The following is a 22,126-nucleotide window of genomic DNA, read 5'->3' as shown; positions in this document are numbered from 1 at the left end:
CACCCCCACCAAAATGAATCAGTCCTGTATAAATATTCACTAGGAAGTATCGCCTAGGTGAATCCCAGGACAGAGAATTGTAGAGTACAATCGTAAACATCAAAGAATTCAGGGAGTTTAAAAAAAGGCACAAAGAAACAGCTCAATGAACTAGAAGAGAATAAATGCCACACAACTAATGAAAATAACAAAAACAGTTCAGGATTTGAAAATAGAATTCAGTAAGGAAACAGGAATCCTAAAGCAGACTCGAGATGAAATGAAGATGGAATTTGGAACATAGTAATGTAACTAGAAAACCCAAGGGAAAGCCTTACCCAGTAGAATTAATCAGAAGAGAGGACATCAAGAATAGAAGATTATGTAGAGGATCTAGATGAAATAAATAATATGGAAAAACATAAAACCACAGGAAAGGCATCTATAAGAAATGTGGCATTCCAGTTTTAAATAAAAATCAAAATGCCAACTCTTAAAATAACGAGAATAGAAGAATTTCAGGTCAATGGTGTAGACCAGATGTTCAGCAAGATCTAGAAAAAAAACCTGCTCAAACTAAGGGAAGATAATACCATACAGATACAAGGACCACACAGAACTCTGGATAGACAAGACCAGAAGAGAAAATCCCCAAGGCATATCATAGGTATTGCACTAAATATATAGAAAAAAAAGAGTATTGAAAGTTGTACCAAAAGAAAGAATGCAAAAAAAACCCACAAGTCAGATTTAAAGGAAAGCCTTCCAAAATAACATCTGGTTCCTAAAAAAAGTTAAAATACAGAAGATTCTGGAGCAATGATTTCCAAGTCCTCAAATACCACCATGGCTAACATAGACTAATGTACTCAGAAAAAAAATATCTGCCATATTTAAAACACAAGGAAAAAACAGCCTCAAAATTAAATCCAACAAATGAAATTTAAAGAAAATACAGGAATAAGTGTTTGTAGCAAAAGAGAGCAATTAGTGGAGCCAAGAGATGGAAGAATGAAAAAGGAAGATTTAATTAATGAAACACAGAGTACCATTGACAACACAAGTAACAACAAAATTTGTGTCTGCTTGAAGGATTACCTGGAACAATGAAACACAAGAAGGAAACTTAAGGGATACAAAAAATAAAAAGAAGTCAATTCAAAGATTAAATTATATTAATCTTAAAAGGTACAAAAATTCTACCAGAAAACTGCTAGACATCATCAGCAATTTTAGCAATTTAGCAATATATAATCAACTTGCAATATTCAATAGCTTTTTTACATACTAAGAACAAACATGCAGAGAAAGAAATTATAGACACTTTTATTCATTAATAACATGAAAAAATAAAATATCTAGAAATAAACTGAAGCAGGGAGGAAAAACTTCTACACTGAAAACATTAAAGAAATATATAGAAAGACACTAAAATGTGGAAAGATAACTGATACTTATAGTCAGAATTTATATTGTAAAAATGACTGTTACACCAAAAGATACACTGTGGTGGGAATTGATGTTTAAAAGTCAAATGGCTGAAATTGTGTGGTCATGTAGCTACATCTTGGATTCAACTGACCTGTGTCTTGTCCCATAAGTGTTTTGTGTTTATTGCTACCTGTCTGTACTACAGTTGGAAATAGGCATAGTGATACCTACAGCAATATCAGCAATATCTTTTTCTTCAGGATTCTTCAGGGATACTTGGATGTGTGTGTGTGTGTGTGTGTGTGTGTGTGTGTGTGTGTGTGTGTGTGTGTGTGTGTGTGTGTGTGTGTGTGTGCCCTGTGGTGATTAGAAGAAAGTTTGCTTCTGGTTCCTAGACTTTGGTGTTCTGGTCCCCATTATTTGTGGACAACTGTGAACCAAAAATTACACCATTTCCTTCTTCCCTGACTCCCTCCAAGCTATCCATAGACATTTTGAAATTATTTCTTCTATGTCTGTGAAAATGGTTCAGGAAATTTCATCTGGATCACATGGATTCTATAAAATTTTTGGTAAGAGGGCCATTTTTGTACAGTTGAGGTTTCTGATCCATAACCATGAAAAGCCTTTGCATTTTCTGCTGCTTTCATCAATTTATTTCTTCGGTATCTGTAGGTTTGCATTGCAGAGGTCTTTAATTTTCTTTACTACGTTATGTGATGGTTTGAATAGGAATGGCCCTCATAGACTCATGTGTTGAATTCTTAGCCCACAAGGAGTAGTATTATTAGGAGGAGTGACCTTGTTGGAGTGGGTGTAGCCTTTTGGGGGAAAGTATGTCACTGTGGGGGCAGACTTTGAGGTCTCAGAAGCTCAAATTAGTCCTAGCATGACATTTACTTCTGCTGCCTGTGGATCAAGATGTGGGATATACCACCATGCTTCCTGCCATGATGACAATGAACCAAACCTCTGAACTGTAACCCACCCCGACTAAATGCTTTCCTTTATAAGAGTTGCCATGATCATGGCATTTCTTCACAGCAATAAAATTCTCAGATGGGTTAATTTTCCAAAGCTTTTGTGACTTCTGTGACTCCCATTTTTTTCCTTAGACTCTTTTCAGTATATTTATCATTAGTATGGAGGAAGACTACTGATATCTGTGTGTTAATTTTGTATTATTCCACTTGGCAAAAACTATTTCTCAGTTGTAGGACTTTTTTGTGCAATCTTTTGTGATCATACCATCTGCAAAACAGGGTTTTTTATTTGATCACTTCCTTTTATTAGTTTTATCTTATCTTATTGCTCTAGCTAAGATCTCACCACAAGAGTGGATATACTGTCTTGTTCTTGATCTTAATGGGAATACCTTGAGTTTTTTTCCATTTAGTATAATGTTGATTGTAGGGTTAGCATTTATGTCCTTAATTACATTGAAGTATGCACCCTCAATCCCTATATTCTCCATAATTTATCTGTAATAGATGTCAGATATTTTTGAAAGGCCTTTCTTTCTTTTTTATGATAATGATGAAATTTCTATGTTTGAGTCTCCTTATGTAATTGATAACATTTATTGATTTATATGTGTTCAACCACCCTTATTGCTTTACAGTGAAGTAGATTTGGTAATGATGAATGTTCTCTTTGATATGATTTTAAATTGGGTTTGCTTTTATGTTTTTGAGAATTATTTGTATCTATACTCATCAATGGTATTGTTTAGTGATTTTCCAGTTGTTGTATCTTAATCTGGTTTCAGTATCAGAGCAATATTGGCTTTATCAAAAGTTTGGAAGCCTTAAGCCGGGCGTTGGTGGCGCACGCCTTTAATCCCAGCACTCAGGAGGCAGAGGCAGGTGGATCTCTGTGAGTTCGAGGCCAGGCTGGACTGACAGCCTCCAAAATAGAGAAACCCTGTCTCGTAAAACCAAAAAAAAAGTTTGGAAGCCTTCCTTTTTTATTTCGTGAAATAATTGAAGTAGTTAGTAGTAGATGTCATTGGTAGAAATATTCAGTAAATCCATCTGATCATAGGCTTTAAAAAATTGGGATAATTTTTATTATCAACTCAATTTTGTTGACTATTATTGATCTAACTAAATTTTCTATCTGTTTCATCTTGGTTTAATTATAGTATTATGTATCCATCTACATTAATTTATGTTTTTTTTGTTTATTGGTACAGGGTTTCTCTGTATTGTTTGTGAGACTGTACTGGAACTTATTCTGTAGACCAGGCTGGCCTTGAACTCACAGAGATCCACCTGCCTCTGCCTCCCAAGTTCTGGGATTAAAGGTGTGTGCCACCTATGCCTGGCCTAATTAATGTTTTTAAGATTCTCCAATTTAGTACAATAGGTTTTTAGAGAATGTTTTCTTACTAATTCTTTGAGAATTTCATTCAAAAATTTTTGAACATATTCACTGTGGATCAGCTCCACCCATAGTCACCTAATTCACTTTTCCACACAAAAGCTGAATTATTTTCTTGTTTTTTTCTTCCCCCATCAAATAGAGTTTGCATTGCCAAACTAGTCCTACAAGTTGGTCCTTCTCTGGCATGTGATCAACCTACCAGGAACTATATAGTTAAAGACAGCTGATGCTGCTTTCCTAGAAACTATCACATTATAATGGCTCTCTAGAATTCAATACACACACACACACACACACACACACACACACACACACACACTGGGATTTTGTCTGACTGGAGCATTGCAGGTTTTAAAAGTATGTCCTTCAGAATTTCATTGGTTTCTGTTGTAATATGTCCCCTTTCATTTCTAATTTAACTAACCTTCATCTCTATGTTATTCAGATCAAATGTTTGTTAAACTTGCATGATTTTCAAAGTACCAGGTATTTGTTTCATTGACTCTTTGCCCTGTTGTTTACACTTGTACTTTACTAATTTCTGTGCAGATTCTTTTTTATTTTATTAATTTTAATTTTAAATTTAAATTAGAAGCAAGGTTGCTTAACATGTCAATTCCAGGTCCCTCTCCCTTTCCCTCTCCTCCTCTCACACCCTCCCACCAACCCCTCCAATATCCCCTCATTTCCCCAGGGAGGGTGAGGCCCTCCATGGGGGTGTCAATAGTCTGTCATTTAATCCAGGGCAGGGCCTAGACCCTCCCCAGAGAGTCCAGGGTGAGAGTTCATCTCTCCTTATTGGATGGGTGCCCAAAGTCCATTTGTATATCCTGGATAAATACTGATCTACTACCCAAGGCTCAATAGATTGCTAGGCCTCCTCACTGACACCCACATACAGGGGGTGTTGAACAGTCCCATGCTGGATTCCCAGCCATCAGTCTTGGATTCAAGAGCTAACCCTTGTCAGTTCAGCTGTTTCTGGGGGTTGAACCAGCCCAGTCTTAATCCCTTTGGTCATCAGTCCTCCCTCTCTGTCACTGGATTCCTTGAGTTCAGCTCAGTGTTTAGCTGTGGGAGTCTGCCTCTGCGCCTATCAGCCATTGAATGAAGGTTCTGTTTCCCAGAATCTCTGGCCATGGGATTGTAGGCTGGCACTCCCCAGATCTATGTCTAAAACCCATATATGAGAGAGTACATGCCATGTTTCTCTTTTTGTGACTAGGTTACCTCACTCAGGATGGTTTCTTCTAGTGCCATCCATTTGCCTGCAAATTTCAGGATTCCATTGTTTTTCTGGTGAACAGTACTCCATTGTGTAAATGTACCACATTTTCTCTATCCACTCTTCGGTTGAGGCGCATCTAGGTTGCTTCTAAGTTCTGGCTATTACAAATAATGCTGCTATGAACATAGTGGAACAGACATCATTGTTGTATGAATGGGTATCTTTTGGATATACGCCTAAGAGTAGAATTGCTGGGTCATGTGGCAGGTTTATTCCCATTTTTCTGAGGAATCTTCATACTGATTTGCAAAGTGGCTGTACAATTTGGCACTCCCAACAGCTGTGGAGGAGTGTTCCCCTTTCATCATAACCTCTCCAGCATAAATTGTCATTGGTGTTTTTGATTTTAGCCATTCTGACAGAAGTAAGATGGTATCTCAGAATTGTTTTCATTTGCATTTCCCAGATGGCTAAGAATGTTGAACACTTTCTCAAGGGCTTATCAGCCATTTTAGACTCCTCTATTGAGAATTCTCTACTTAGTTCTGTAACCCACTTTTTAATTGGATCGTTTTGTATTTTGGAGACTTGCTTCTTGAGTTCTTTGTAAATTTTGGAGACCAGCCCTCTGTCAGATGTGGGGTTAGTGAATATCTTTTCCCATTCTGCGGGCTGCCTTTTTGTCTTGGTGACTGTGTCCTTTGTCTTACAGAAGCTTCTCAGTTTCAGGAGGTCCCATTTATTAATTGTTGATCTCACTGTATGTGCTACTGTTACTATGTTCAGGAGGCTGTCTCCTGTACCAATTCGTTCAAGGGTACCACACACTTCCTCTTCTAAGAGGTTCAGTGTGGCTGGGTTTATGTTGAGGTCTTTGATTACTTTGGACTTAAGTTTTGTGCCTGGCGATAGACATGGATCGATCTGCATTCTTCCACATGCCAGCATCCAGTTATGCTAGCACCATTTGTTGAAGATGCTTTATTTTTTCATTGTATATTTTTAGCTTCTTTGTTGAAGATCAGATGTTCATACATGTATGGGTTAATATCAGGTTTTTCTATTCAGTTCCATTGGTCTACCTGCCAATTTTCGTGCCAATACCAAACTGTATTCAGGACTACAGCTTTATAATAGAGCTTGAGGTCAGGGATGGTGATGCCTCCAGATGTTGCTTTGTTGAGTAAGGTTGTTTTGCCTATCCTGGGTCTTTTGTTTTTCCATACAAAATTGAAAATTGTTCTTTCAAGGTCTGTGAAGAATTGTGCTGGGATTTTAATGGGGATTGCATTGAATCTGTAGATTGCTTTTGACAGGATTGCCATTTTTACTACATAGATCTTACCTATCCAGGAACATAGGAGATGTTCCCATTTTCTGAGGGCTTCTTTAATTTTTTTCTTTAAAGACTCAAAGTTCTTGTGATACAGGTCTTTCACTTGTTTGGTTAGCATTACCCCAAGGTATTTTATGTTGTTTGTGGCAATTGTAAAGGGTGATGTTTCTCTGATTTCTTTTTCAGCCCTTTTATCATCTGTATATAGTAGGGCTACTGATTTTCTTGAGTTGATCTTGTAGCCTGTCAGCTGTAAGAGTTCCCTGGTAGATTTCTTTGTGTCATTTATGTAAACTATCATATCATCTGCAAACAGTGAAAGTTTGACCTCTTCCTTTCCAATTTGTATCCCTTTGATCTCCTTTTGTTGTCATATGGCTCTAGCTAGAACTTCAAGTACAATATTGAAGAGGTATGGAAAGAGTGGACAGCCTTGTCTTGTTCCTGATTTTAGAGGAATTGTGTTGAGTTTCTCTCCATTTAGTTTGATATTGGCTGTTGGTTTGCTGTATATAGCTTTTATTATGTTTTGGTATGTTTCTGTTATTCCAGATCTCTCCAAGACCTTTATCATGAAGGAGTGTTTGATTTTGTCAAGGCTTTTTTGGCATCTAGTAAGATTATCATTTAATTTTTGTTTCTCAGCTTGTTTATATGGTGAATTACATTGATGGAAATTCATATGTTGAACCATCCTTGCATCCCTGGGATGAAACCTAATTGATCATGGTGGATGAGTTTTCTGATGTGTTCTTGGATCCGATTTGCCAGTATTTTATTGAGTATTTTTGCATCAATTTTCATCGGGGATATTGGTCTGAAGTTCTCTCTCTTAATTGTGTTTTTGTGTGGCTTGGGTATCAAGGTTATTGAAGCCTCATAAAAAGAGTTTGGCAAAGACCTTTCTGCTTCTATTACATAAAATACTTTCAGGAGAATTGGTATAAGCTGATCTCTGAAGTTCTGGTAGAACTCTGCACTGAGGCCATCTGGACCTGGGCTTTTTTTGAATGGGAGACGTTTTATGACTGTTTCTATTTTCTTAGGGGTTACAGGTCTATTTAAATTGCTTATCTGTTCTTGATTTAATTTTGGCAAGTGATATCTATCTAGAAAATTGTTCATTTCCTTTAAATTTTCAAATTTTATGGAGTACACATTTTCCAAGTATGACCTGATTATTCTCTGGATTTCCTCAGTGTCCATTGTTATGTCCCCCTTTTCATTTCTGATTTTATTAATTTGCATGTTCACACTCTGCTGTTTGGTATGTTTGGATAAAGGTTTGTCTATCTTGTTGATTTTCTCAAAGAACCAACTCTTCATTACATTGATTCTTTGTATTGTTTTCCTAGTTTCTACTTTATTTTGTTCAGTCCTCAATTTGATTATTTCCTGGCATCTACTCCTCCGGGATGAATTTTCTTCTTTTTGTTCTAGAGCTTTCAGTTGTGCTGTTAATTCTCTAGTGTGACTATTCTCCAGTTTTTTCATGTGGGCACTACTGCTTTCAAAGTGTCCCACAAGTTTGGGTATGTTGTATCTTCACTCTCATTGAATTCTAGGAAGTCTTTAATTTCTTTTTTTATTTCTTCTTTGACCCAGGAGTGGTGCAATTGTACATTATTCAATTTCCATGAGTTTGTAGGGTTTCTGCTATTTGTGTTGTTGTTGAATTCTAACTTTAAAGCATGGAGGTCTGATAAGATACATGGAGTTCTTCCAATTTTTTGTACCTGTTGATATTTGATATACTGCCAAGTATGTGATTGATTTTTGAGAAGGTTCCATGTGGTGCTGGGAGGAAGAAATATTCTTTTGTGGTTGGCTGGAATGTTCTATAGATGCCTGTTAAACCCAATTGGGTCATAACTTCTATTAGTTCCTTTGTTTCTTTTTTAAGTTTCTGTCTGATAGTACTGTCTACTGGTGAGAGTGGGGTGTTGAAATCTCCCACTATATTTGTGTGAGGTTTTATGTGTTGTTTGAGTTTTAGTAATGTTTCTTTTATGAGCATGGATGCTTTTGTATTTGGGGCATAGATGTTCAGAATTGAGACTTCATCTTGGTGAATCTCCTGTGATGAGTATGAAATGACCTCCTTCATCTCTTTTGATTGATTTCAGTTCAAATTCTAGTTTGTTAGATATTAGGATTGCTACCCCTGCTTGTTTCTTGGGTTCATTTGATTGGAAAATCTTTTCCCAACCCTTAACTCTGAGGTAATGTCTGTCTTTGAAGCTGAGGTGTGTTTCTTGTATGCAGCAGAAGGATGGATTCTGTCTTCGAATCCATTCTGTTAGCCTGTGCCTTTTTATGGGTGAGTTAATACCTTTAATATTGAGGGATATTAATGACCATTGATTGCTCATTCTTGATTGTTTTGAAATGGTTGTTGTTGGTGGAATTGTATGTGGATTTCCACACAGCACCTTTTCTCTTTTGGCTATTGGTAAAGTGGAATTATCTATTGCCTGTGTTTTTTTTTTATAGTATCTAGCTTCCTAATATTGGAGTTTTCCTTCCAGAACTTTCTGTAGAGCTGAGTTAGTAGATTGTTTAAATCTGATTTTGTCATGGAATGTTTTGTTTTCTCCGTCTATATTGATTGAAAACTTTGTTGGGTATAGTAGTCTGGGCTGGCATCCATGGTCTCTTAGTGTTGGTAGAATATCTATCCAGGACTTTCTGGCTTTCAGAGTTTCCATGAATGTGCCGATCTTGTCTACAATGTTTTATAAGACTACTGAATACACACATGTGATGCCCTACCTCTACTTTTCCCTGCATCAGCAACCTCTACAGCTACATGTCCAGATTTTGCCAAAGGTCTCTCTAAAAGGGTCGGGGGAAAGGTTGAGTGCAGCCTTTTCATATTATATACAAGGCCTTCTATGGTGGCATGTAAATCTTCGCCAGCGTTTCCTGCGGCATGAGATGTCATGTCCAGGCTTCTTTCTGGTGTAAGGAGGGCCGGTGCTCCCATGATCAATCGTTCGTCAGGCCACTATGCCGGGTTTAGCTCACCTTCCTAAAGGACTGTTGAGGCCTCAGTTCATCCAGGTCTGAGGGCTTCTCAACCCAGCAGCTCCCTCCCAGCAATGGCCAAATGTGCCTGCACAGATCCACTAGCTCAGGCTGCACTAGCCCCAAAGGGCCACCTTGGTCTTTAAATGGCCACCATTCTTTCTGCCATGTCACACCCGCTGACATTGGGAGAAGGCCTGGCTGGAGCTTCTCCATTGGCCCAGCCCTAGAGGGCAGGGGTCTGGTGGGGTCCAGGAGGCCTCATGCAGAGGTCACCGCCATTGCAGTGCTTCATTGGTGGAGGAAGAGTCACTGTAGGGCCAGGCCAGTGGCTGCTATGAGGGCTTAGGCTCCTGGGGTCTGCAGGACTTAGACAGAAGCTGCTCCCAGGTCCCCCTTCTCACCTAGTGCAGGCCAAAGTTGGTGGGGGGCCTAGAAGAAGGAGGCCACAGTCTTTCCAAGCTCTCTACCAAAACTCAAGCAGTGTATTCTTAAAACACATGAAATGTAAGGATAGTAAAAGAGTCAGAAGAAAAAATACTTATGATGTAGAAGGACAAAAGAAGTCTTAGCTAAAGTGAGCCCTGGAATACAATGAATTATTCCACCCCAGAGTAAGTATGCAAGCTCTGATGCATTGATGTGGTATAAGATGGAATATTCCTAGAAAAGTTATGAACCAAACCAAGGATGTCACAGTTAGGTTGGAGTGTCTCCCGAAAGGAATTTCAATGCTTACTGGTTTCTGGGAGTAACACTGAAGCAAAGTCAAAAGACTCTATTATGGGAGGATTTCCTGACACACACAGAGATAAGCAATTAATTAGATACTGAGGAGGTCAACATAGCTCAAGTAGTTTGGACCTTCAATATTAAACAAAATAGATGCTTGTAACATAGAAACTGCTATTCATTTTAATTTATAGCTTCCCCTCCTGGCCCAACAACATGTTTTGTATATGTGGGGTCAAAATATTTGTCCCACATTTCTACAAGGTCCCTTCCTAGGATTTTATATAAATGAGTCTGAGCAGGCACAAAATTAATTTTCAAGAGATAGAAATAGTTTCTAGGACCACTAAGGAAGAGACCATTGTGCCATATTATATCAGTAAGCCACCATGATCCAGCTCTAACTCTTCTTAACTTATTTGTTGTGACATTTACATGTAGCAAATAATAGGATTATTAAACCTAAACTTTAAACAGGAACATACTACAACCTAAGAGCAAAGGAAACACATGAGGGACACTGGCATTTTAATCAACTTTAAATGATACTCAGCAGTTTTATAAAATTGAAATTTATATTTTATTTATTTATCTGGTGTGTGAGAGAGGGATTGAGTGATTTATTGATTGATTGATTGATTGATTGACTGACTAACTGATTGATTGATTGATTGACTGACTGACTGATTGATTGATTGATTGATTGACTGACTGACTGATTGATTGATTGACTGACTGACTGACTGATTGATTGATTGACTGACTGACTGACTGATTGATTGATTGATTGACTGACTGACTGACTGATTGATTGATTGACTGACTGACTGATTGATTGATTGATTGACTGACTGACTGACTGATTGATTGATTGACTGACTGATTGATTGATTGATTGACTGACTGATTGATTGATTGACTGACTGACTGACTGATTGATTGATTGACTGACTGACTGATTGATTGATTGATTGATTGACTGACTGACTGATTGATTGATTGACTGACTGACTGATTGATTGATTGACTGACTGACTGATTGATTGAATTTGTGATACATGAGAGGGATTGATTGATTGATTGACTGACTGACTGACTGATTGATTGATTGATTGATTGACTGACTGACTGATTGATTGATTGACTGACTGACTGACTGATTGATTGATTGATTGATTGACTGACTGACTGATTGATTGATTGATTGATTGACTGACTGACTAACTGATTGATTGAATTTGTGATACATGCCACAGTGCATGTGGAAGGTCAGAGGAAATCTTGTGAAGGCAATAATCTTCTTTCACCTTTACAAGTATCCTAGTGTTGCAACTCAAGTAGTCCAGTGCAGCAAGGGTCTTTACCCACTAAGTCATCTCATTGGCATTTTGGGATATTGAATTTATTGGTTTCCTGACCTTAAGAATTTTGATAATCTTTAATTTTATTTAACTCAGTTATATTCACATTGTATGTTCTTAAACTTCAACTCTCAAAAAACCTTTTGCAACATACTTTAATCTTTTAGTTTCTTTTCTTTCATATGTTTCCACTTAGAATAATCCTTTACATTAGGATAAATGGTGGCAAATTCATTTTCACAAAAAAGTGTACCACTGTAATTAAAAACACAGATTAACATCAACTCCTCAATAGTACCTGACTTTCTCCAACACACAGATCACCAAAACTAAATTTAAATTGAGAAATATCAGAATTAAATGACATCATTCACCAAATGTACTTGTAACTACAGCATATTTCATCCAAAATCTAAATAATATACATGAAACCCAGCAGCCTTATGAAGATTCCTAATATAGACCATTTTCTGTGTCAAAAACAAATCTTAACAAATTCAGAAAAATTGAAATGATTCCAACTTTCCTATGTAATAACAATGCAATGGAATTTAATATTGAGTGCAATGAAATCTATAGTCAGTACTCAAACTCATGGATATTGAACAACTCATTATTAGCTGATGAATGTGTCAAAGAAGAAGCCAAGAAAGAAATAAAAGATTTCTGGAACTAAATAAAAATTAAAAGACCGCACAACAAAACAACTAGGACAAAAGGCAAAGCAGTCCTATAAGGGATTGTACAGCTCAAAATGCCTACATTTAAAAGTCAGAAAAATACCAAAAATGACTTAGTGATGCAGCTCAGATTTTGGAAAAAAATCAAATCCAAACCCTTCTATAAATCAAGAAAAATAAAAACCAGAGAAAACTAATGAAGTAGAAACAAATACATAGAAAATAAACCAAAGGATGAACTAATCAATGAAATGGCACAACAGACCCTTGCTCCAACTAACCAAAGAAAGAAAAAAAATGACCCAAATTAACAGAATCAGAAATTACCTGAAGCACTCTACATCAAACACCAAAGAAATGAATAGTGTTTAAGGGAACACTTTTAAAGCTCTACTTCATAATCCTGAAAAACAGAAGAAATGGATAAATTTCTAGATTTATCAAAGCTACCAAAGTTAAACCAAGACAAGACTAGTAACCAAGAATACCTAATACAAATAAGCATATTTAAATAGTAATAAGACAACCAGTTTGAGAACAAATATGAATAAAATAAACAAGGGAGGAAACGAATCTGTGAGGAGTTTGGGGAAGTTTAAATAAACTCCAGGGAACCATGCTTGAAACACGGATAAGTTGTACATTTTCTCACAAATACACATAAAAAGATATTAAATCTACAGATACAGCAACAAGTCATTAACCCAAATATACTGAATAAAGAAATTATGATATAATATGACTAGAAAGATTAAGATACCATTTAAGTCTTTAAGCATATTTTCAAATTACTATTGAAACATAATTTTAAGCCAGAATAGTAACTTAACTTGGAATGACAAATTCTAACAATTTCTGTTTCTGTGTACATACTATGCAAGCAGTTAGCATATGCTTTCCCAGTTTATCCCTAGGATATTCCAGAAATTATAGAATATTTACATATTTGAACACAATTTGCAATGAAATTAGTCTAACATGTTTTCTTAGTCATAGGATCTGTCTGCATGAATTGAATCTGAATATCGACTTTGTCACAAGACCACCACATCAACCTGTGACAAGGAACATAGAATTTCTCTCTCAAACAGTGTCTCAGAATATCAGTTGTGTAGTCCTTTGGTGTCCAAAAGTTTTTAAAGAGGGACTATGGTACATATTGCCTAACATCCCTACAAATCATAAGCCATATTCTGAAATAATTTTTTATACACAGCTCTCCTTAGTCTATTTTCAGGTATTCTATGATTACAGGAGAGGTGATTATCATATATTTATTTCTCTAAGTTCAAAACTAAGTTACTAGGACCAGCTAAGCCAAGGGAAATGGCCAAGACTTCATCTCAATAGATTTGCACATGAGGGATCAATTAGAAGAAAAAAGAGAAACATCTAAGGTTTAGTGATCCAAGATTGTGCATATAAAATACAGCATTTGACATTTTGTCTTTCATCACTATAACATGTGAGAAATGGAAGTGAAATGTTCTGTGAGCATCATTCAATGGAATAACTGGTAAAAAAAAAAGATATTCAGAACAAGCAGTGAAACTGTTTTGGGAAAGAATGGAATTCTTTCTGGTTTTATCATAAATAAGATGACTAGTAAACAATTCTTGAAAATTTCTTTCCAGAGAACTTGGTAGGCAAAAAAAGGGAGAAATGAGTTTTGGACTGAAATATTTGAAAGATGATCTTGTGGTGTACATGACAGTCTATGTGAGCAGAGAGGTATGTTGAAGCCTTTCTAGGAACAACAGACTGTCATCAGGCAACAATCTCATGGTAAGTGTACTTTCTCTCACAAACACAAGAACTTTGGACAAGGAGGGACCAGATGACAGGGGAGCTGTTCTGGTATGGTTTTCTTGTCATAAGGAATCAGTTTCTCCTGAATGAAGACTATGAATTTTCACTACCAATTAGAAACAAAAAGTGGGCTTAAATGCAAGTGGGGCAGCATAAATGTGTTTGAATTGTATAATGTATTTTTGAAAGTTGCGAACATAATAAGTGGCTGAATGTTTTCTGGTATTGAGGCTTCTCAAAAGCAAAGAGCAAAACAGAGCAAAGAGATGGACACTTCTTGAGGACCTGATATATGCTGAATGCAAACAACTCATTGAAGTTCATGTTCTTGGATATCAAGAGGGAGTTTTAAGTCTAAGTAGTGACTCTGATGGTCAGTTTCCTCTTTGGTCTAATGCTCTGTAGATTTCTTGCTATGTGTCCTGTTGTGTGTGTAACCTGTAACTTTTGCTAAATTAATGTAGCATTCTGCATTTGTAGCATTCCTGTATAATATGACTCTTCATGACAGAGTTTTAAACAACTCTATACTATTCATGTCTTCTGGAATAATCAAGGGGCACACTAATAGTACATCTGTCTTGAGTCACTGGAAGATTTTAAGGTTAAAATGTGGTTAAGAATATGGTTCTTCCCATGTCTCTGGTGTGTTCAATAACGTCCAGACCAAATAAAGAAATTGTCTGGAAATAAGGTAAAGATCTTTGACTGTGACTCAATGTCTGAAATCCTAAACTTCAATCCCAAATATCTGGCTAACTAAAAATAGCTATTTCCTAATACTATCTGTCAAAATGACAGTTTCTATCATTGGAAAAAAATAATTACTACTGTAACTGTCATCAAAGTGTGTTTATAAATGACTAATAAGTGATCTAGGAGTACACACCTGTGCATTCCTTTCTTAGAAATCAATCATGTGGAGCTGGAGAGATGGCTAAGTGTTTATAAGCACTGATCATTTTTACAGAGACCTGGGTTTAATGCCCGGCATGCACATGGCAGCTCACAACTGTAACTCCAATGTCTTATCTAATACCCTCATACAGACATATGTTCTGGGAAAACATCAACGGACATATGATTTAAAAACAAAAAGGAAATCCAACATGTGAAATGTTAGTTTTGTGCAGACTGTGTCCAAAGCTTGATACTGGAAACATCTCCTGAGAGGATGACTGGAATGTCCCTTCTATTACAGCTAAACCAGTGTTTAAAAAAGTAAAAGTGTCCTTAAGAGGTTCCTCTTTATTCAGAAGGCATGGTAGGGAAGATTAGATTTGCAACTTGTCAGCTTTGTCATAATAACCCATTGTCTGCAATGATGATATTTCATTCATTTCAGCAGGCACACTGGTTAAGAGTCTGCTGTAAGTATCTTCTGTGCAGTGAGTAAAGGTCAATGAATCAACAGGTAGGCACCCCACTGTCCTAACACACTCAGGAGACAATAGTTTTGAGAGATGGGACTGTTTTCAAATCCACAAAAGTCACCAGATCTTATTCCCTCTAACTGGTCTTCTCTTCATGGTCCCCACAGTAGCTCCATTCTGAACAAAAGTATCCAGTATGAGGTCTAGAAATGTACCTAACAGCACATCTCATTGTTGTGCCATCTTATACATATCAGAATGCAAGTTGTTAGGTTATACACAATTAATCACTCCTCTGCCCTCCTTAACAACACTTCTGCTTGTTCTCATCAACTATCCCTTCCCTGTTGCTCACAATATTAAATAAGGAACTTAACAAAGACCTCTTTATATGATACCTGTACAAGAATTTAGAAGCAGGGAACATGTTTTGTTGGCATGAATTTATCATAGTGATTTTTCTGTATGCTTTATATCTCTGTCAAATCATAAGTTTTTATTTTAAGAAGTAGTGAAGGTGCACAGGATGCTTATCATCCCAATTTTTTCTGTGCCTAGTAGTAGTCCTATGTACCTACCATGTCCCTGCCTATGTATTCCTCACTGCCATTCTTTCTTCATTAGAGAATGGTAAAAGTATATTCTCAAATATTATGTAACAAATTTCCTTTTTCAAAAAATTTGTACTCACCACTGACATATGAAATGCCAGTCAATTAGTTACTCTATGTGAATAATCACCACAAACTAATCTTTGCTGTCCTTTATTTTGATCCATGGGATGTGTATAGTATAGGACCAGTTGAGTTGAGGAATGATGGCCAGAAATGACAGTCTTACAGAGGATGGGATAACAGAAGACATGGAGGAATGCAATCTATACTTAATTATGTTAAACAATGGGCTCATGTGGAGCTACAAGTAATAAATGTGTTAGCTATTTGACTCATGTTGCAACACCTTTGAATTGAGAAGGTGGCAGGAAGTAAGTGGAAAGGAATATTCAGGTCAGATTTCAAAATAAGCCCAAGAGAATGGCAGTGTTCGAAGAAGAATTCAGTATAAGTATCCGTTATAAGCTAGGTCCTCTCTATTCTCCTGCCCTGTTTCATACAGTGATGTGTTTCACTTTTAGGTCCCTATTCAAGAAAGATAAAGCAATGCATTTTCATGGAGAAATGGAATCAGAGCTCAAGTGATTTCACTTTGATAGGGTTGCTTCCACAAAATCAGACAGGCCTTCTTCTTTTGCTGCTCATCATTTTTGCCTTCTCTATGGCTTTGTTTGGCAACTCAATCATGATCCACCTCATTCGTGTGGACACTAGGCTGCACACCCCCATGTACTTTCTCCTCAGTCAACTGTCTCTCATGGACCTGATGTACATTTCTACCACTGTTCCCAAGATGGCATTCAATTTCTTCTCTGGCCAGAAAAGCATTACCTTCCTCGGCTGTGGAGTGCAATTATTCTTTTTCGTGACTATGGCATGTTGTGAGGGCTTGCTCCTAGCCTCCATGGCCTATGACCGTTTTGTTGCCATCTGTCACCCCCTTCATTATCCTACTTGCATGAGCAAAATGATGTGTCTGAAGATGATCATAGGGTCCTGGATATTGGGCTCCACCAACTCTTTAGCTCATACAGTCTATGCCCTTCATATTCCTTACTGTCATTCTAGGTCCATTAACCATTTCTTCTGTGATATCCCAGCCATGTTGCCCCTGGCCTGTATGGACACTTGGGTTTATGAGTACATGGTGTTTGTGAGCACAAGTCTATTTCTCCTATTTCCTTTCCTTGGCATCACAGCTTCCTATGGATGGGTCCTTTTTGTTGTCTTCCATATGCGCTCAAAAGAGGGAAAGAAAAAGGCTTTCACCACGTGTTCAACTCACTTAACTGTGGTGACTTTTTACTATGCACCTTTTGTCTACACTTATCTTCGACCGAGGAGTCTCCGTTCCCCCGCAGAAGATAAGATTCTGGCTGTCTTCTATACTATTGTCACTCCCATGCTCAATCCCATTATCTACAGCCTGAGAAATAAGGAAGTCCTGGGGGCCGTGAAAAGAGTCTTTGGGACATTCTACTCCACTAAACATTGATCATTTCTTCTCTACTCATCTCCAGTTTCCATGGAGAATGTCACAGAGGAGTGCTCTTTATTGGAAATGCAATGTGTTCCACGCATATGTTATAAATATCTGGTGATTCATTTCTTGTTAGGTTTAAATGTTATTGAATACTATTGTAATTCCCACATGTTTGTAACAAACTCAATATTATGAGCAGCAAATATCAACAAATTGCTACACTATTAACACAAGGTTCATATACATTGTGAGTATACAAATATTTCTATAAATGGGGTAGAATTTATGCCAAAGATGACAAATTGTTTCTAAAATTTGATATCAAATTATTTCTTTGCTCATATCTTTTGGTTTTATTCTTCAAAAAATATTTTGGATGTTGCATATTTACTATATACATTTCGTGTGACCAATACCCACATGGGAAATTGTGTTGAAAATGGGGCATCATAGAAGTTATGAAATGTTATAAGAACACTGGTTATAAAGTACTACTTCACCTCAGGCAGAATTATTTTCATAAGAAAGACAATAGAGCCTGTCAGTGGTGGTGCAACATGGTTTCAATCCCAGCACTTGGGAGGCAGAAGTAGAAGAATCTCTGTGAATTTTGAGGCCACTCTGGTCTACATAGTTACACAGAGAAACCCTTCTCAGAAAAAAGAAAGGGCAATAGTTATCAAATGCTATTTTATTAGGAAGAATGGAGAACTACTAAAAACAGTTGGACAAAGTGCAAAATAATACAGTCCTTTTAAAAGACAAACATGGAAACTGTCTATGCCCCTAATGGGCCTAAATTTAAAGAGAACAAAGTCAAAGTTTTTAAGAGTTGTATACCTTTATTCCAGTTCTGCTCCTATTAACTAGAATAGATCCTGGTGTGCTATGCCTTAATGGCATAAATATAGTTAAGCATAATATCTCATATAACAATTGAGGCAATGTTGAAGGTATTCATCCTATGAAAGTAAAAACTTCAACTGATAAATTGGCTAGCTACCCTACTTCTGTCATAATACATATATATGTGTGTGTGTGTGTGTGTGTGTGTGTGTGTGTATGCATATACAGGAGATATTATGTAACAACTCATAAGTAAATACAACTATCTCTCACTTAAAACAGCTTTATCATATAGATGAGATACTTTAGAATATATCTGTGATGTACTGAATATTGATGGGAATTAAAGCAATAAAAATGATAGTGCCGAATTGATGATATGGAGAATTATCAGATGTTGCTTTTATCTGTTCCATTATATTTTGGACTATAATTTACATATGTAGGCCATTTCACCCTTCTTTCCAGTTCCATCACACATCCATGCCCTCTTCTTCTATAATTAAAATATTAACTTTGTGTTTCTCATATGTACATGTGTTTCAGACTGACAAATTGTGTCTGGATAACTTATGCACAGTTTGTCACTAAAGAAAAGTGATGCCCCCTCTCTCAATAGCCATTGCTTCTCTCTAGATCTTTATGATAGGATGGGACTTTATGGAATGTCATACTTCATGGTACTATGTCAATTGGTTTGATCAATATATAAATTATTTTTGGAGTCCAGGGAAGCAGCGGTTCCTGCAGCAGCATCAGGTAAACAGGCCGGCTTCCCGGCCTGTGTTCCAGTGTCTGCAGATTGCCTGGGAACTGCACAGAGCTCCCAATCCCGGCGGGAGCCAAGCACCCCAGATTCCATATCTTCTCTCCCACCAACGAGACCAGGAAACCAGAGGAGGCTGGGAGTCCAGGGAAGCAGCTGTTCCTCCAGCAGCATCAGGTAAACAGGCCTGCTTCCCGGCCTGTGTTCCAGTGCCTGCAGATCTCCTGGGAACTGCACAGAGCTCCCAATCCCGACGGGAGCCAAGCACCCCAGACTCCAGATCTTCTCTCCCACAAACGAGACCAGGAAACCAGAGGAGGCTGGGAGTCCAGGGAAGCAGCTGTTCCTCCAGCAGCATCAGGTAAACAGGCCTGCTTCCCGGCCTGTGTTCCAGTACCTGCAGATTGCCTGGGAACTGCACAGAGATCCCAATCCCAGTGAGAGCCAAGCACCCCAGACTCCAGGTCTTCTCTCCCGCCAACGAGACCAGGAAACCAGAGGAGCCAGGGAGACCAGGGGAGTAGATGTTCCAGATCAGGTACAACATGACCCAGCATAGGGTCCAGGGGACCAGGTAGGAGGCTAAGCGCCCCAGATTCCTGTTCTTCTTCTCCACCCATGGAACCAGCATTTGGACAAGGAATAAAAGAACCACCAGATTATTGGACTTGCTAGCACCCACCAAAAGGGAACTCTGGTCCCCAGACCAGTAAGGGGCTCTTTCTGCACCCACTAAAAGAAGAGATGGGAAAGAGACGATACAAAAACACACTCAGCAACAGAAAAACAAATATGACACCGCCAGATTCTAGAGACTCCACACCAGCAAGACCCCAACATACCAATGTGAACGAAGCAGAAGAGAACGACCTTAAAAGCACTTTCATGAAAATGATAGAGGCCCTAAAAGAGGATATAAGAAAATCCCTCAAAGAAATGGAAGAAAAAACAAACCAAAAAATGCAAGAAATGGAAGAAAAAAACAAAGCAAAAAATGCAAGAATTGGAAGAAGAAACATACCAAAAAAGGCAGGAAATGGAAGAAGAAACAAAGCACAAAATGCGAGAAATGGAACAAAAAGCAAACCAAAAAAATGCAAGAAATGGAAGAAAGAACAAACCAAAAAATTCATAAAAGGCAACAAATGGACAAAAAGATGAACAGAAAATTGCAAGAAGCAATGCAAACACTGCAAGGGTTGAAAACTGAAATAGAGACATTAAAAAAAATACAATCTGAAGAAAGGCAGAAAATAGAAAAGCTGGACAAACAGTCAGGCACTACCGATACAAGCATTACCAACAGAATAGAAGAGATGAAAGAGAGAATCTCAAGTGTTGAAGATACACCAGGAGAAATGGATTTATCAACCAAAGAAAACCTTAAATCCAACAAATCCTTAACACAAAACATCCAGGAAATATGGGAAACCATGAAAAGACCAAACCTAAGAATAATAGGTATAGAAGAAGGAGAAGAAATCCACCTCAAAGGGGCAGAAGGCATATTCAACAAAATCATAGAAGAAAACTTTCCCAACCTTAAGAAAGACATGCCAATGAAGGTACAAGAAGCGTACAGAACACCAAATAGAGTGGACCACAAACAAAAATCCCCTCGCCACATAATAATCAAGACCCCAAACATACAGAATAAAGATAGAATATTAAGAGCAGCTAAGGAAAAAGGTCAAGTAACATATAAAGGCAGACCTATCAGAATTACACCTGATTTCTCCATGGAAACTCTGAAAGCCAGAAGGTCCTGGATAGATATTCTACCTACACTAAGAGACCATGGATGCCAGCCCAGACTACTATACCCGGCAAAGCTCTCAATCACTATAGACGGAGAAAAAAAGATATTCCATGACAAAACTAGATTCAAGCAATATGTGTCGACTAACCCAGCCCTACAGAAAATTTTGGAAGGAAAACTCCAACCCAAGGAAGCTAACTACAACCAGAAAAACATAGGCATTAGAGAATCCCTCTCTACCAACAGCCAAAAGAACAAAGGGGTGAAATTCCACACATAATTCCACCACCAACAACCATTGCAAATCGAAGAAGGATGAGCAATCAATGGTCATTAATATCCCTCAATATTAATGGCCTTAACTCACACATAAAAAGACACAGACTAGCAGAATGGATTCGAAGACAGAACCCTTCCTTCTGCTGCATACAAGAAACACACCTCACCCTCAAAGACAGACATTACCTGAGAGTTAAAGGTTGGGAAAAATTTTTCAATCAAATGGACCCAAGAAACAAGCAGGGGTAGCAATCCTAATATCTAACAAACTGGACTTTAAAATAAAATCAATCAAAAGAGATGAAGGAGGTCATTACATACTCATCACAGGTGAAACCCACCAAGATGAAGTGTCTATCCTGAACATCTATGCCCCAAATATAAAGGCATCCAAATTCATTAAAGAAACATTATTAGAACTTAAATCTCACCTAAAGCCCCACACAGTTATAGTGGGAGATTTCAACACACCACTCTCACCACTAGACAGGAATACCAGACAGAAACTCAACAAAGAAGCAAAGGGTCTAATAGAAGTAATTACCCAACTGGGATTAACAGATATCTATAGAACATTTCATCCAAATAAAAGAGAATATTCCTTTTTCTCACCGCCACATGGAACCTTCTCAAAAATCGACCACATACTTGGCAACATATCAAACCTCAGCAGCTACAAAAAAATTGGAATAACTCCATACATCTTATCAGACCACCATGCTTTAAAATTAGAATTCAACAACAACACAAATTACAGAAAACCTACACACTCATGGAAATTGAATAATGCTCAACTGCACCTTCCCTGGGTCAAAGAGGAAATAAAAAAAGAAATTAAAGACTTCCTCGAATTCAATGATAATGAAGACACAACATACCCAAACCTATGGGACACTTTGAAAGCAGTGCTACGGGGGAAATTCATAGCACTAAGTGCTCACATGAAGAAACAGGAGAAGAGTTGTACCAGAGAATTAACATCACAGCTGAAAGCTCTAGAACACAAAGAAGCAAACTCCCCCAGGAGGAGTAGATGCC

The 22,126-nt window shown here is 37.6% G+C and overlaps 1 protein-coding gene across 1 annotated transcript; it reads left to right on the top strand.

Annotated features, from left to right (window-relative positions):
* The first annotated feature begins 16,409 nt into the window (after window positions 1–16,409).
* Window positions 16,410–17,815, top strand: LOC121141801 (olfactory receptor 2L13-like). Its single transcript, XM_040750331.1, has one exon. The coding sequence runs from the start codon at window positions 16,512–16,514 to the stop codon at window positions 17,448–17,450; it is 939 nt and encodes a 312-aa protein (XP_040606265.1). The 5' UTR covers window positions 16,410–16,511; the 3' UTR covers window positions 17,451–17,815.
* Window positions 17,816–22,126: the final 4,311 nt, after the last annotated feature.

This window comes from Mesocricetus auratus, unplaced genomic scaffold, assembly GCF_017639785.1.
Source record: "Mesocricetus auratus isolate SY011 unplaced genomic scaffold, BCM_Maur_2.0 Super-Scaffold_100008, whole genome shotgun sequence".
In the NCBI taxonomy this organism is placed as follows: domain Eukaryota; kingdom Metazoa; phylum Chordata; class Mammalia; order Rodentia; family Cricetidae; genus Mesocricetus; species Mesocricetus auratus.
The sequence above is the reverse complement of the archived record's forward strand: the minus strand, read 5'-3'. Positions and strand labels throughout refer to the sequence as shown.